General features: G+C 63.4%; 1 protein-coding gene across 1 annotated transcript; it reads left to right on the top strand.

Annotated features, from left to right (window-relative positions):
- The first annotated feature begins 614 nt into the window (after positions 1–614).
- LOC120387556 (carbonic anhydrase-like) lies at positions 615–14,723 on the top strand. Its single transcript, XM_039508474.1, has 2 exons — positions 615–789; positions 13,687–14,723. The coding sequence occupies exons 1-2, from the start codon at positions 615–617 to the stop codon at positions 14,694–14,696; spliced, it is 1,185 nt and encodes a 394-aa protein (XP_039364408.1). The 3' UTR covers positions 14,697–14,723.
- The last annotated feature ends 1,845 nt before the right edge of the window (positions 14,724–16,568 follow it).

The following is a 16,568-nucleotide window of genomic DNA, read 5'->3' as shown; positions in this document are numbered from 1 at the left end:
TGAATACTGTTGATGATAGAACGGTGTGCTCCGGATAAGCCTGTTCTGGACAGTTTGGAAAATATTTAGCCTCCAAGACTTTATGGATGTTTCCTGTAGTACTTGGCCCTGGGTTCATGCCAAAGCCCGTAGTTACATGGTAGTACGAGCTAGTAGGTGTCATGTAGTTCAGGGGGTTGGACTAGATACCTCCTGAGGTCCCTTCCAGCCCTGAGAGTCTGTGATTCTAGTAGCTGTAGAACTGAGAGATTTAATCAGTTCTTTAGCTGCTATTTTATATCAACTGTCCCCTGCTTCCTGCCTTGGCAATGGAAGTTACACAAGACAGAGGCCCCGCTTTGGGCCCAGACTGGACCAGCGCTGTGTACAACCAAACAATGTGCTGCAAACGCCGTTGATTAAATGGAGGCGTCAAACCAAATTTGCCAGTGACCCCGTTGAGAGGGGACCCCTGCATTGGGCAATGAATTTCAGGGTGATGTGGGGAGGTCGGGTGGAAGATGGCTCGTGGAAGCCGTCACCTGTGGTGCCTCAGTCAGCCCTGTTGGAAGAGGGAAAGCTGCCTTGGGAATGACGTAGTGACTTGTTGGCCAGGGGCGGCACTTGGCGATTCCATGGACGATGCCGTTCTGCAAGCAAACGTGAAGAGACGCATCTTGGCGAAAGCCCGAACGTGCACTGAAGCATTTGAAGACGTGGCGAAGGCAGACAGAACAGACTTCACGTACAGTGCCCATGGACACGTATGTCAGCCAAGGAAAGAACTGGTCAGGTACACGGCCAGCCCTCGTAAATGGCAGGAGAATTTCTTAAGCCGGAAAAGGCAACCAGAGCCTTATGTACAGGGTTAAAGCGAGTGATCACAGATGCAGGAAGGAGTTAGTCTTAAGTTCCCAAAGGTAACACAGAGCTCGCACTTTACAGAAGCCCAGGTGTCCTTCAGGGCTAACCCAGGCTAAGCAGCTCTTGCTTATGCCCAGAACCAGTGTTCCCCCCCCCCCCCCTTCGAGTCCAAGGTACCAAGCCCCCGTGCCTGTCTCTGGACTGCAGAGCGCAGGGACCGTTTACCTCTAAGCACCTGCCCCCCCACACACACACACACTCACTCACTTACTCACACTTTGTACAAAAGTGATTTCTTCCCCTCCCAAGACCAAGCCGAGTTATCAGCTGGGGGCTGTAGTAACCTACCTGCAGGCTGGCTATAAACCTGCTCCCACCCCCGCCAGGCTGAGCAGTGTTGAGGGCAAAGAGCCAGAGCACAGACCTGGTCACCGCGAGACGACCGGACAGTCCCGTGCAGGGGTTCCCGGCCAGGCCGACGCAGAGCGGCAGCTCATCTAGATATTTGCCTAGTTGTGCAACAGGCTACATCCAAAGCTCTAGTGAACTCAGTACAAGCTAAAATTTCATACGCCTTGTTTATACTGCTCTCTAGACTACACTGAAATGTCAGTCCGATAGTTATATTCTGATTGATTGATTTTATAATGATATGGGGGGGAAAGGAGAAATTCAGCCATTTGTCAGTTACTGGGTGCGGCCGAGTACTTTGTTCTTCACACGCTATCTTCATCCAAGACATTCTACAGCCCTTCGACTGCGCTCCCTGACCGGTACGTAAGAGGTTTGCGTGTGTTACCATTGGGTTCAGACAGAAGATTGTTACCATTGTAACGTGTGTGCTTTAGACTTGTCTCCCCGGCTGAGCAGAGAACATCAAAAATAGGTTTTATAATTGGGGGGCAGGGCTCTCATCTGCATAACTTCCCACACGTAGCAGCTAGGCAAACTTCTCAAATCAGTCCAGGCCGTGAGTAGTGACAGATCTCCTGATGTATTACAAGGTACAAACACGCTCCTGCTGGTCTGGGCCTATAGAATTTTGCTTTAACTGAAGGTAAAAGCGTTCAGGGAAATGCACAAACTATCAGCGGTGGTGAAACGTTTCCCCCACTCCCCAGAACAGGACTATTCTGAGTACACACTTGCACTACAAATGGTATTTAGAAGCTTTCTGCCACCTGTGGGCACAATTAGACTCTGTTTTGGTCCTTTGGGTGCCGTGATGATGTTTTCACAGATTAGGTGCCCAATAACATTTAAACATTATGTGATACCGAAAACCTGCCCCCCTGCCACCATCCCCATCCCCCTGGCTATGTGCCTAGTAGCTGATGGCAATAGCATTTTTCTAGCTGATGGGTGCCCAAGATGGGGGTGGGTGGGTGGACTGAAAGCTGAAGGGCTGGGCACAAGTCACACCATCAGAGCAGCTCAGGGACTGGGTCTGACAGGCCCTTTGTCTTGGCAGGGTGCCTGGGGCTGCAGCATTTTGAGCTTTTGTTGACACAAATGTACATTGCTTCTTGTGTGGGATGCAAAGAAAACCTGCCAGCACCGTGCCCAAGCAGCACATCCACCACCTGTCTGCAACCACCCTGCCCACTCGCTGAGCGTAGGGAGTGTGTCAGACTCACAGATCGTGCCCACTCATGGCCCCGTGGGGGTGCCCCTTTCAGTGCGACAGCTGGGCTCAGGGGTCCACGCTCGGGGTCAGGCCCCTCCACCTCCTGGAGCTGCACCTCTCTGAGCCTTAGCACGTCTGTCTCTGCTGTGGGCCCCCCCAGGGAGTCCACGCGCTCTGGACTCCCCAGGCCTCCTCACCCCCGAAGGGGTTGATGCAACCCTGTTCCCTAGACCGGAGTGACTCTCAGCCAGCATAAAACAGGAGGTTTATTGAGAGGTGAACACAGCACTGGAAATTCTCAGGGCCTCAGGCCTGGCCTCCCTCAGCCCAGCACATCCCAGTCTCCCTGCAGCCAGGGGGGCTCTGCCTGCTCCCCCTCCAGCCCCGAGCCCCCCTGCTTCCCAGCTGGGCCTCCGATATCCCAAGCCCTGCCTCTTTCCATTGTCTTCTCTCCAGGTAAACAGGGTTGTAAACAGGAAGGCCTGGGTCTCCTCTCCTCTCAGCCCTCCTCTAGCTGGACCCAGCTGGTCAGGTCACCAGGGTCCTCTCTTTGCAGCCCATTGTCCTCCCACTGTGACTCCTGAGCTGGGTCACCAGTCGCTGGGGTCTCCATCCTCCAGCCCATCAGCTGGGGTCCCGAGTCCCTCTCCGGTCCTGTGTCCCAACAAACTCCCTCACCTCGTTAAACCAGTAACACCTGGGGACACTGAGTCCCACCCCCTGTGCATACAACCCACTGGAAAACACAGAAAACCCCAAGAAACCCCCCACCCACTTCATCACAGGGAGCACTCCCCCAGTCAGCTCAGTGGGCGTTGACTCTGGTCCCTAATGAGGACAGTCTGAGGCAGGTAACACTAACTATGGCATTGCTGATCATCCCCTGGCAGGGGGGACAGAGGACTCACTGTCAAGACCTCTCCTCAACTACCTCTGCCCCCTTGCTCCACAAGGCAGAGGAAAGCACTAGTCCCTCTGCCCCTATATGCTGGCGCTGCCCCCATGTGCCTCAGCAGAGACCAGGGAGCAGCAGGGAAGGTGCTGCCCAGCAGAGATCTGGCCGGGGCTTTGCAGTTACTGATTAGGGATACCAGCCTCTCCCTCTGGCTCGGAATTTGCCTGAAGCTGCAGGTTAAGGTTCAGCCTGTTCCCAAATGCACAGGAGCTCGACTGAGCTCTGCCAGCAAACCGGGCCTGGCCTCACACTGCCCGGCTGCTTAGTCCAGCCCCTTTGGCCTGTGATGGCTGCTCTGTAATGCCAGGAACAGCTTCGCCAAGCCGCAACTCTGCTGCCTGCACTTCCCTGCGCAGGGCCTCCTTAGGGTGAGCAGGCAGCAAGTGTGAAAAATCGGGACAGGAGGTAGGGGGTGAGAAAAAGCCCCCAAACTCGGGACTGTCCCTATAAAATGGAGACATTTGGTCAGCCTAGGCCTAATGCACTGGCCCATTTGCTCGAGGGGCCATAAACCCATCAGGCGCTGGGGCCGCCGGTCCTTGGGCACCAGGGCAGCCAGGGGCTGAGCATGGAGCTAATGGAAGGGACGTGGCAGACAACTCCCAGCTGCGCTGTGCCAGGTCTGGCCAGGCTGGGCCCTGCTCCCCCTGCCGCTGGGCTGGGCTGTTTCTCTTGGCCCCCAGAGGTAGCCATAGGCCAGGCAAGGGGTGAGCTGTGACTCTCCCGCTAGCTGCTGCCACAGGCTGGATTGTAACTAGGGCCTGAGAGCGCTGGGGGCCCAGCCAGTGGAGCAGCTGCAGCTGGAAGCCCTGGGCAGAGCAAGGCCCCCCATTCAACTCACCCAGCCCCCCCCTCCCCCCCGCTTCGACCCTCTGCGCCCTGTGAGGCCATACCCCCACCAGCCGGGTGCATCCTGCCCATGTCCCACCCTGGCCAAGTGGGGACACCCCTTCCCACCCCCAGCAGAGAACAGCAGGAGCAGCGGCTCTCCCTACAACCTAGGGGCCCAGCTGTTCCCTGCCCCCCCCCAGCAGAGAAAGGTGCAGCCCAGGCAGGCAGACACTCCCCCCCCCCCAAGCAGTCCCAGCGCCGAGCGGGGCCCTGCAGCATAGCAAGGCCCCTTGGCACAGCTCATCAGCAGGGCTCCCGATGGTGCCAGGGACGGGTTGGGCGCTGCCTGGCTCAGGCTTTAGGCAGTGGGAATGCGCCATGGCATCGCCCTGGGCCCAGGCCCAGCTGCAGGGGCATGGGGCTCGCCTCATGCTAGCGGGTGCCAGCACCCAGGGCCCTGGCTTGGGCCAGCCCCATGCCAGGGGCTGAGCAGAGCCCTGCTGGCCTAGGGGTCCCAGTGCTGCCCCATCACCCCCAGCTGGGGGGGGGGGGCTGCAGCGGTGAGAGCCACCTCTGACGGGGAGGGTGAGCCGGCTCTGCTCAGCCACAACCGGCAACGCTGCGCTCACCTCGTGCCATGCCCTGGCCCCGGCTGGTGCAGCCTGATTGAACACGCCCCTGCCCAGCCCCACACACCTCTGCATCCCCCCCCCGCTTCTACCCCCGCTCCCTCCAGCTGCACACAACGCTCCCACAACACCCCTGTTTTAAGGGGGGGGGTGCCCCCCCGCTCAGCATGTCAGACTTCGAGCTGCAGGTGGCTCATCTCTTCTCTTGAGCGGGGCCTGGGACCAGCTCTTCCAGCGTGTGCGTCAGCCTGGCCCCAAGGCCTCTCCGCGCAGCTGCACCCACTGGCTCATCAGTGGGGTCGTTAGGCGTGTTCTCAGCTGGCCGGGCGGGGCCGTGTGCATGGGGGGGGCCTCTGCCACACACGCCACCCTGCGCCTTTAGCAGGCTGAGTCGAACCCATCACGAGCGTTTGGCCACCGGGCGTCTGGCTCCCAGCTGCAGGGGAGACGCCCGGCGGGGCCCCGGCTCGGCTCACCAGCGCCAGGCGCCAAAGCCGGCTGCCTGGGGCAAACAGGAGCAAGCAGCTGGTCAGGCCTGCGCAGAGCTGGAGGAGGCGAGGGGAGGCTGGGGGCTGTGGGGTGGGCTCCAGGGGGTACCACGGGCTGGTGCACAAGGCTCTAAGCTTGCGCTCAATAAGCCCAGCTGGCCAGGTGCTCACTCAGCTGGAGCCCCTCCCCCCCCAACGTCCGGGCCCGAGCGCTACGCTCCGCAGCCCCGTCACGGCAGCTCAAGCACGTCAGCTGTGATGGGTCTGTGTTGAGCAGGCGCCGGTAGGGCCCTGCCCGTGACTGTGATGGAAAGTCTCAGGCTCCAGTCCCACAGTCACAGCCAGGAGCCAAGGCCGATGGTCTGCTCCCTCCCCAAGCCCCCCCGGCTTTGAAACAGGCAGGCCCTGGGAGGGGCTCCTGGCACAGCAGCCCACCGAGCTGCCGTGTCCATGTGGCAGAACGAGGCACTGTTGCGCCACGCTGGGGGACGGGGACGGGGCCCTTCCCTACCCACCCTGGGCAGCTGGGCACGGCTGCTGCAGCAGCCTGGTAAACAGCTGCTGTGTTCGAATTCAGAGGTGGCTGCATGGCCGTGATGGGCACAGCTAAAATGAGAGGCAGAGGCCTTGCTGCTCCTGACCTACTGAGCCAGTGGGGTGTGCCGCCCCCGCCCCTCATATGTGCAGCCCAGAGACTGTGGCCAGGAGAGGCCAGTCCAGCCTCTTGCACAACTCAGGCAGCGAGCTGCCCCTGCAATCCTACCCCGGCCCCAGCACCCTGGCTGAGCTGGAGCCACCCAGTTCGAAAGACACCCGCGCTCGGTCACCCCGCGAGGGAGAACCCACCGCCTCGCCAGAGCTGCTCCCACCTCGGGGGACGTCGCCCCTGGGGCCCTGAGCCAGCCGCCCCGTCGCCACTCACAGCCCAGCCCAGGGCTGCTGGCGGCCCTGCCAAGTCAGGCGCCAGGCAGCGTTGCTAAAGTGTGTGTGTGTGGGGGGGTGGCAGGGCTGTGGCAAAGGGACGGGGAGCCCCCCCCCCCCCCGGGGGGTCAGCCGAGCGCTAATCCCTGCCCCACACACGCCGAGCAGATGGGGCTCAGATGGAGGTGGGTAACTCAATAATCGCTGAGGGCCAGGCGGCAGCTTGCTCCACCTCTCCCCCCCCCCCGCCATTGTTCCAAGCAGTCAGTGCAGGGGGGGGAGGGGCTGCCCCCAACAGCTCCACACCAGCCCCAGGGAGTCTCTGCCGCCAGCACGGCCCCCCCGCCCCCCCCAGCGGCTCCATGGGCAGGTGAGGCTGCAGGTGCGTCTGGCCCAGCTGAGCAGAGCAGCCGGGGTGACTGGGCAGGCAATGCCGAGCTCCAGACACCGGCGCTGCCCGGCCTGGGCTGAGCGCCCACGGCAATTCTGGCCCCATTTCTAGTGCGTGGCAGAGTCAGGGGCTTTGGCAGCCAGTGGCAATTCCCGGCCTCGGCTTGGGGCATGATCCTGGCAGGGCTCCAAGGCCGGGGTGGCAGCATCCATGTAACGCCGTGCCAGCCCCCTGTGCAGCCTGGGGAGGGATGTGATCCCTGAGTAGCGGCTCGGGCACCTGCCCTGCCCCTCAGGGCACCCCCTGGCGGCTGTGTGGAGGCCCGGGGGTGTGCGGGGACTGGGGTGGGCGTTCCCCAAGGGGCAGTGCGGGGTGCAGCAGGATGAGGAGGCCGTGGCACGTGGACACTGCAAGGTGGAGCATCCACTGCAGGACCTTCTGCTCCGGGCACTGGCTGGGCACATGCCCTCTCTGGCTCCAGCTGAGCTGCCAGGGAGCGGGAGCAAGCGCCCACCCAGCTGTCTCTGCTCCTCCCTGCCTGCCAGCCCAGGAGCTGGAGGCAGAGCCCCGGGCCCAGCACTCCTGGCTGCAGCAGCCAAGTCTCTCCTGTGACCCCCCCTGAGCCGTTCAGGCTCAGGGCACTGAGGGGAGGAGGGCTAGGACCGGCCCCGGGGACGGGGGGACTGAGGGGAGGAGGGCTAGGACCGGCTCCGGGGATGGGGGGGCACTGAGGGGAGGAGGGCTAGGCCACGCCCGGGGCTGGGGGGGCACTGAGGGGAGGAGGGCTAGGACCGGCCCCGGGGATGGGGGGGCACTGAGGGGAGGAGGGCTAGGACCGGCCCCGGGGATGGGGGGGCACTGAGGGGAGGAGGGCTAGGACCGGCCCCGGGGATGGGGGGGCACTGAGGGGAGGAGGGCTAGGACCGGCCCCGGGGATGGGGGGACTGAGGGGAGGAGGGCTAGGACTGGCCCGGATGGGGGAGGGCAGCAGCCCAGGAAGCAGGAGCTCGTCCTGCTGGGCTGAGGTCACCACCCCTGCAGGCCCCACAGTGCCCCAGTTCCCAGGGCTCTGCCTGGCTCGGCACAGAACCAGGCTGCTTGGCTTGGGGGTGCTGGTTTGAGAGTCCAGGAGTTTGCTGCTGCTCACGGGGGTGGAGGAGGGTTGCTATAGAAGTGCTCTCTGGTGCTGGCCCTGGGTGGGGTGCGAATCTCCCCAGGCCAGGGGACTGGCTGGGCAGCAGAGCTAATGGGCTCCCCAGGAGCAGAGCGGGGGTCACTTCTCGCTGCACCCCTTGAATCCCTGCACTAGGCCTGGCGAAGGAGCTGCCGACTCGGCCTGGCAGGGTAGCAGCCCAGCTACATTCTGGAGGGGAACTGAGCATCGGCCCCAGCCGCTGAAAGCGCCAGCGCCAGTGAAGGAAATCCCCCCGGAAGGAAGCACAGCGCTGCCAGCTGCTGCAGAGAGCTGCTGAGGAGCACCTGGCCGCTGTCCCCTTGGGTGTTTACCCTGAGCTCCGGGGGAGGTGCTGCGTGCAAACCCCCACTCTCCTTAGCAGCCGGAGCCCCAGCAGGGTGACTGCACAGGGCTGGGCTGCCAGCTCCTAACTGGCCTGGATGTAATTAAAGTGCCATTTGCATATGACAGGGCGATAATTCAAAGCAGACAAGGGTGAAGTGAGTAAAGACCCAGAGCAGCGCTGGAGCCAATGGGGCACAATTACTGTAATTAGTGAGATGGGAAGGGGCCGGCCTGGGCCTGCCACGCGTGTGGGTTCACGCCGTGCGACTGGGCACCAGCTAGTGCTTGTGCCGCTGTGTGGGAACGAGCGGCTGGAGCCAGAACCCTGGCGGGGGCAGGACCCAGCAAAGAGGCCATTGGGGGTCGCAGGCCCTGGCGTCAGAAAGTCACCCCCAGCTATCAGCCCCGTAACCCTGAGGGCCCCAAGTGTCTAGGGCTCCTAGTGTGTCTGTGCTTGGCCTGGGCAGCTGTGCCACACGTGGGGAGGGGACTTACCCAAGATCACCCAGCAAATCAGTGGCACAACTGGGAATAAATCCCAGGTGCCCTGGTTCCCGCTCAGGTAGGGGAGAGGCTGCAGGGCCCAGCGCCCCACCACCCGCCTGCACCCGCAGGTGTTCGCAGCTGTGCCCTCTCTGTACCCCAGGCAGAGCCTGGCTCCTGGAACCCTGAGTTGCACCAGTTTGGTTTGGTTTAAGGGGGTGAAGGGGCTTTAGCACGACTGAGAGAACCTGCTGCCGCCGGCTGTGTGGATGCGCTCGCGTGTTCACATCAGGCTTGTACCAGTTTTCCTTAAGCTAGGAACAGGGTTATTGGAAAGCACAGTCAGCCCCTCTGCCCTGTCCCAGGACGGTGAGGGGACAGGACAGCCTGGGCGGAGGGGCAAAGGCTCCTGTGGCTGGCAGAGGAAATGCCCTTAGGGCTCCATGTGGCTCTCTCAGCTCGGCCCCGTCCCAGCGCAGGGCAGGGTTGCTGGGGAGCGAGAGGCCCTGTCTTCAGGAATCAGGCCCTGGGCATGGCTTCGGCACCTCCCTGCACTCAGCGCACTGCCTAGGGAGCAGCCGTGGGAACACGCAGCTCACCCCAAATACTCCCCCCAGCCAGGCCCAGTGCTGCCGGCTGGGGGGCTTCTCTGCTCTGCCCTGCCCCCCTGGAGTCCAGGAACCGACAGCAATGGGGGGCGGGTGGCAAATGGAGGCAGCACTCGGCAGGGTGGGCAGGGCTCGGCTCAGCTGGGGGGTTGTCACCTTTCCAGCCTGCTAAGCCCACAATTGCATTAGTGCTGCCCCAGTTTAAGGTGATCCCATTATCCCTGGTGCACAGCCCTGGAACAGCAGCTGGCGAGAGGGCTGCGTCCCGGCCCATTCTCCCTTTGCGGCTGTGGGAGGGGCGGCGAGCAGCAGTGGAGGGGGAGAGGGCTGGGCTGGATGTGTGTGTTACAGGCCCAGCAAGGCCAGATGGTTCCTGATGGCAGCCAGGTGTCCGTGCCGCTCCGCCCCCTTGCTGGCACAGCTTCCCCTGGGCTGGGTCTCTGGGCCCCGGCTGTGATACACGCAGCGTGGGGCCCGGGCCACGGCCACGGGCAGCAGGGAGGAGCCCATCGCCCAGCCAGTGCGTGCAGCACGTTGGGGTGTGTCACTCGGGGCACGGCAGGCATGGCGCTGTCGGGGTCGGCGTGTCTCTGGGTGCATGAGAGTGCGTTGGGGCAGTGCCTGGATCTGGTGAGTCACCGTCCAGCCTGGAGTCAGCAGGGGCACGTGCAGGGCACAGGGGTACGCGCTCCCCATGCCCAGGGCTGGGGGTGCCTGGCTGTGCCCTCAATGCTGCCACTGGAGGAAGGTGTGACGAGCTGGCAGGGGCTGGCTTTGCTACCTCCGTGCTGCCCGGCTGGGAAGGGCATCTGAGAGCCTTGTGTGCTGGCCGGGATAACGGGGACCGGGGCACCGCCCTGTGTGCTGAGAGCTAACCTCAGCCCTCTCCTCCGCTGAGCCCCAGCGCGGCCTAGCTGGGTTCCCACAGCCTGTGCCTGGGGTGTGCCCCAGTTCTGCCTCCCGCCCCGTGCTGGAGAGCGCATTACGGCACTGGGGAGAGCCGTTTCTCACGCTGAGTAACGCATTGCGCGCCTTCCCGGAAGGGGCACTGGAGCCGTCACTGAGAGCCTCTGCGCACTCCCAGAGAGAGCTGAGTTGGGAGCTGGCAGACGGGCATGGGGCTCAGACTTTAATGGCACCAACCCCCCCGATCCCTGCCATGGGAGGGGCAGCAGGGGGCCAGGCCTGTCTGGGATCCAGCTCCAGCATAGAGCTGCAGTACAGCTCTGAGGGGACAAACATCTCTGCTGTCAAGCTCATTTCAGGCTGCCCGCTCCAGGCTCCCCATGGAGGGGCACAGGGGGTGGCAGAATGCAGCAACAAAAGGCAACTCTGGCCCAGAGCATCTCTGGGGGGCTCCTCGTGGCCCAGCCGAGGGAGGTCTGGCTAAGACACCACTGACGCGATAGGTTTGTTCTGATGCCCAGGCCAAGCACAGACACACTAGGAGCCCTAGACAAACCGCTCCAGCTTACTGAGCCCTGCTGCTGGTTCCCGAGCCGTCCGTGGCAGCCTGGGGCCCGGGCTATGCCCACGCAGCTGGCTGGCAGGGCAGAGTGGGCTGGCAGGATTCCATGCAGGCAAGAAGCCCTCCCACTCTCCCTGGCCAGGCACTCGGCAGTGAGCCCTGGGGCAGGTGTCCCCTCATCCCCAGACACATCGAGGGTGCAGCTCCGATGGAGCGAGTGACAGGAGACAGGGCACAGCCATATGGAGGCAGGTAGGGTAATTAGGGTCAAATGTAAATCTTGGATTTAATGAGCACTAATTGCATTAGGATGGCCCGCATGGCTCGGCATCTGGGGGAAAGGGGGGTAGCAGGCGCCTGGGAGGCAGCTCCGGGAGACTCTGGACAGAGTTACGAGACCAGCTGTGCTTCCTATGGGGCACTGGTAAAAGTCGCTGTGCTGGCCTCATCCTCAGCTACGCCCCAGCAGGAGCGGCTCCACGGTGGCCCTCCCAGCAGTTGTGCCCCTTTGGTAGCAAGGCAGGACTATCCGACGTCTGGTGCAGGCTGGGGGTCTCCTGTGTGACCACTGCCGGGACTCCACCTGCAAGCAGGACCTGGGCCCTTCTAGGCTCCAGGGCAGGAAGGGGCCTGAGCCAGGCTGGAGTCAGCAGCGTGCTGTGCTCCCTGGAAAGCCCATCTCAGCTCAGAGCTAAGAGTGCTGGGGCTCTGGGGCTGGAGGCTGCAGCAGACTGGCTGGGTCGGAAGAGCTGGGAGGGGACTGGGGTCCTGTTTTGAGAAGATGGGGCCTGCTGAGGAAGGAGGGGAGACAAGGAGTGCAGCAGTGAAAATAAACAGAGAGGAAATGACTGTGAGGTGGGGGAGGAGACCAGATGAGAGGCAGGAAATGGTGCTGCTGCTGCCCTGGAAAGTCCTGGATCTGCCTGGGGGCAGCTCTCAGGATGTGTGCGCACGCAAAGCCCCTGGGAAGGCAGCTATGAAATGGCTGCTGAGCACAGGGCTGCGTGGCTTCCATCGTGACCTCGCTTCCTAGCTCCCAGCTGGGTCATGGCTGGGCAGCGCTGCGGAGGTGATTCACTGCTGCTGCTACCGAGCTGGAGGGAAGGGAAGGGAAACCTGCCCGTGGGGTTTGTAACTCCTGGGTCTGAGCGGAAAGTACCCACACGTGCCCTGGGTGTTCCCAGGAGACATAAAGGCTTCAGCGTGGCATAAAAGGAGCAGGACACAACATCAGTGGCTCAGAACCCAGCAGCAGCTGAAGATCCCAGCTCCACGCCACAGGTGAGGCACATGGGCAGAAGTCCTGCCCGTGTGCCTCACCCTCCTCAACACCATCAGCCCTTCGCTCTCAGGCTCTGCTCCAAGAAGGAAGCCGTCCAGGCCTCTGACAGAGAATTTGGCTGTTTGAGTAATGGCAGCACTAGCAGCCACGTGGAGCGCTCCCAGGCATGGCTCTGAGGCACCACAGGCTGGGCAGATCTGCTGTGCTGAGCGCGAAGATCTCGCTTGGGGCCGCTGCTTCCCTCTTTACCACAAGTGGGCTGCACCCTGGAAAGTCCCCCAGCTCTTCCCGGCCCCGCCAGGAAAGCTAGAGGAAAACGCACCACCCAGCCTCAGAATCCAGAGGCAAAAAACAGGGGGCAGATTGGCTTGGGCGCTTGGGATGCAGGAATAGCAACCACCCTGTGAGGTGAACCCCAGGCCTCCTCCCATGCTCCACAGCCGAACCCCAAACTGTCCCCGACCACCCCCCTGAACCCCAGACTATCCCATCCTCCCACTGTACCGGACCTTCGCTAAGCTGTCCTGTGCTCAGACAGGCCCTCCCACTTCCTGACGCCGGCTGGGTGGCAGGGGCAGTGGGAGGAAACCAAGGTCCACTGGCCTGTGTGACAGCCGGGGCCTCAGCAGGCAGCTACAGCAATGGGAAGGGGACCTCGCTGCAACCCCCACCCATGGGACAGGCACTGCAGCTGAACAGGGAGCTGCCCTAAGCTGGGGAAAGCCCCCATCCCAATACGGCATCTGTCTCCAGCAGTGTGACCACAGGGCTCCATGGAATCGGCCAGCGCCTCCCACTCAGGCAGCAACCACCCTTCCAATCCTGGCTAATCCTCCCAGTGCTGGAGCGGTACTGAGCAGCCCCAACGGGTGTCTGTCTGTTCACACTGTGGCACTGCATGACCTCCCTGGCTTTTGGAGAGGAAAATCCTGCAGGCTCCTGGGGCTGGAGCATGTGCAGGTGACCGAGAGCGGCAGGCACAGGCTGCAAGGGGAGCTGGGACAGATGCCTGGCGGGGCTGGGAAGTGCTGGCCCCCTGGGGTGGGGGGTTACCCGAGCCTTTGCTTCCCTGCCTTGTTGAACAGGGTGGAAAAACCTCTGAAGTGTGTCTCACGCCAGGGCAGGTGCAACAACTGGTCAAGTGGGCGTGGGGCCTCCGAGTGGGTGAGAGGCCCGGGTGGGTGGGTCCTGGGCTGCTCCTGGCCCTTGGCTGGGAGCATTCAGAGCACATGCTAGAAACAGGAGAGGAGAAAATAAACATACGTCCAGCAGAGAGAAACCCGTCCCAGCCCCTGCCCCGGGGGATCCTCCAGGACGTGCGGGGATCCCAGTGGACCTGCCTGGGGGGATCCTCCAGGGAGGCTGGGGGGCAAGGGCACATAGGGGGAGACAGAAATCCCCAGGGAAGGGAGCATGAGTCAGGAGGAAGTGACTGGTCTCTGCAGCTGCGCTCCAGGCCTGCCCTGCCCCACAGCTGTGCCCCACAGCCCTGCCCCACAGCTGTGCGCAGACCAGCAGCCTCTGGACTGGAGTGTGGGGGGGGGGGGACCAGGGCAGAGGCAGGGATCCTTTGGGGCAGTGGTTACACAAACCCGGGGCCGGGGTACATCAACTCCTCCAGCTGCTGCGGAGCTTGAGAAGAGGCTACCCAGAAAGCACCCGCGAAGCCAGCACAAGCCGGAGCTCCGTCCGGAGCCGCGTGGGCCCAGCGGGGGGAGTCCGGGTTCTGCAGGGAGCTGCCGGCCGGGAGCGGGACACGCGGCTGTGACAGGGCGCTGAGCGGACAGTCGCGCCCCGGCGCAGAGCGCAGGCGGCCGGGTCACCATGAGCTGCTTGGGCTGCTGCGGCAGGCCCGGCCCCAGGGGCGCCGGCGGAGCCCCGTCCCCGCGTGGGGCTACGGCCCCGAGGACGGCCCGGAGCGCTGGCATGAGCGCTTCCCCCTGGCCCGCGGGCGGCGCCAGTCCCCCGTGGACATCCGGGCCCAGGACACCCGCTACGACGCCGCCCTGCGGCCGCTGCAGTTCGGCTACGAGGCGGCGGCGGCGCAGAGCATCGCCAACAACGGGCACACGGTGCAGGTGCAGTTCGGGGAGGGCGCGGCGCTGGCCGGGGGGCCCCTGGCGGGTCCCTACCGCCTGGCCCAGCTCCACCTGCACTGGGGCTCGGGGCCGGAGCAGGGCTCGGAGCACACGCTGGAGGGGCGCCGCTTCCCGGCCGAGCTGCACCTGGTGCACTGGCGGGCCCGCTACCCGCGGCTGAGCGAGGCGCTGAGCCGCCCCGACGGGCTGGCCGTGGTGGCCGTGCTGCTGCGCCTGGGCCCGCCCTGCCCGGCCCTGCAGCCGCTGCTGGGGGCGCTGGGCTCCGTGCGCACCCGGGGCACCCAGGCGCCCTGCCCCGCCCTCCAGCCGCGGGAGCTGCTGCCCGCCTGCGCCGACTTCTGGACGTACCCGGGCTCGCTGACCACCCCGCCGCTGCTGGAGAGCGTCACCTGGCTGGTGCTGCGGGAGCCCGTGGCCATCGGCGCCGAGCAGCTGGGCGCCCTGCGCGGCCTCCTGAGCAGCGCGGCCGGCGAGCCGCCCTGCCCGCTGCAGGACAACTGGCGGCCGTGCCAGCCGCTGCACGGCCGGGAGCTGCGGGCCAGCTTCCGCTGAGCGCCCCGGCCCGAGCTGCTCAATAAACGCCCTGCCACGCTGCTCCCAGGCTGCCTCCTTCCCCGCGCAGCCGGGCTCGGAGTCCCCCCGCCCAGGGGCATGGCCGGGCAGCGGCCTCTGCCCTCAGCGAGGGGCGCAGCGGAGCGGGGGGGGGATCCTGGCGGCAGGGGCGCTGGAGAGGGGACTGCCGGGCTGCAGGGGAGGCACAAATCTCCGCCAGCACCGGGACAACGGCTCTGGGCCTACGCTAAACTTCCCCGAGTGGCGGCGTCTCTGGGGAACGGTGTGTGTGTGTGTGTCCACACCCCCCCAAGGCTGGGGAAGGGCTCGTCCCAGCACGTTAGGAACCAGAGAGACCCGCACCCCCTGCCTCCTGCTGAAGCGTTAACATTCACCCCAGGGCAGCCCCCCCAACAGGGGTAAGGAGCCCACAGAGGTTGTAATACAGGCCCGGAGAGCCCTGCCTACCACCCCTGACTGGAGGCAGCTGCACTTAAAGCGTCACACACCCCGGGGGGGGGGGGGGACACAGAGTGCAGTTTGGTTGAAGGCAGTTCAGTATCTCAATACACCCAAACAAGCTCCTTTTAGACCAAACTGGGCACACGGCTCCGGGCTGGCAGTCAGCCAGCTTGATGTGGGTTTCACTCCTACATCTCTGACTCCAGCAAGCATCGTCCCCCCCCCAGCATAGGTGAGTTCTTCAGGGAGCTGAAGGACAGAGTTGACCTTGCTGCCATTCAAGGGGCCTTGGAGTCCAACACTCTGCCACCCCCCAGGGTCGAACTCCCAGGGCCGGAGCCCACAGCGCTAGCAGCAGGCAGCCCCGCCCGGAGCACTGCCCTGTGACAATGCCCAGACCACCCCCTGCAGCAAGACGGGCTTTTTTGGCCTCCTTAGGACAGCAACAGCTCGAACTAGGACGCAAGGGGGAAGGGGAGACGCAGGCCCAGGGGTCTCTAGCCACCTCCGGGGCAGGAGCAGACTCCCCGCTAGCCCCGGGCTGGTGCGGGCCTGAAAACAACCCCAAAGAGAACTCTGGGGATAGGCAGCTGCTCAGCTCCATGGGCAAGAGAGGGGGAGAGACTGTCTCGAATGAGGATGGCTTCATGGGACCATGCCCACAACCCCCAGGGAGCAGGGGACAGCTCGGAGTGCAACGCTGGTCCCAGAAGGCCCTGGCCAGCCAGCAGCATCCCTCCAGAAAGCCAGGGTGATGGAAGACTTAGACCGCCAGGGGGCAGCACAAGAAAACAAATGACAACAGAATTGGCCCAGGCAGGGAAGCCTCCCAGCCAGGCCCAAGGGCTGAACTGTTCCTAACGGGGGGCTGGGAGGGAACATTTGCTACAGCAGAGAAAGAGAGAGAAGGAACAGCAGGCTCGGAGGTCTTGGGGTTTGGAAAAGCCAGGCAGACTTGGGCTGGGAGACCCAGGGAAGATGGGAAATTGGGTGACGGGGACACAGGGTAGAGCAGGCCTGCAAATGCAATAGGAAAGAAGCCAACTCTAGCCCCTGACAGCACCACCCCTCTACGGGCCTGAGAGCTGAGCTGCTCGGGCGAAAGGCCAGCTGCCAGGCAGGTGAACTAGCTGGCACAGGGGAAAGCAGGACACCCTGCAATAGGGACAAGCTGAGCATGGAAATATTGTATTACTGTGTACATCTGCCGTTCAGCAGAGGCGCTCCCAGCACTCTACAACTACCAGTTAGTTTAGAAGCCATTTCCTTTCTTAGAGAGGAGGGACACAAGGCCCGGAAATGCCTCAATGACTCACTAAAATCTATAGCTGAGCCAGTAGCCCCCAAATGGTCAGGCCTATTCTGTGAGCACTAACACATCCTCCTCTCTGTGCATTCAAATATTGCTGC

The sequence above is a fragment of the Mauremys reevesii genome, linkage group 20, assembly GCF_016161935.1.
Source record: "Mauremys reevesii isolate NIE-2019 linkage group 20, ASM1616193v1, whole genome shotgun sequence".
Classification (NCBI taxonomy): Eukaryota; Metazoa; Chordata; order Testudines; family Geoemydidae; genus Mauremys; species Mauremys reevesii.
This window is presented reverse-complemented; position numbering and strand designations above follow the sequence as displayed.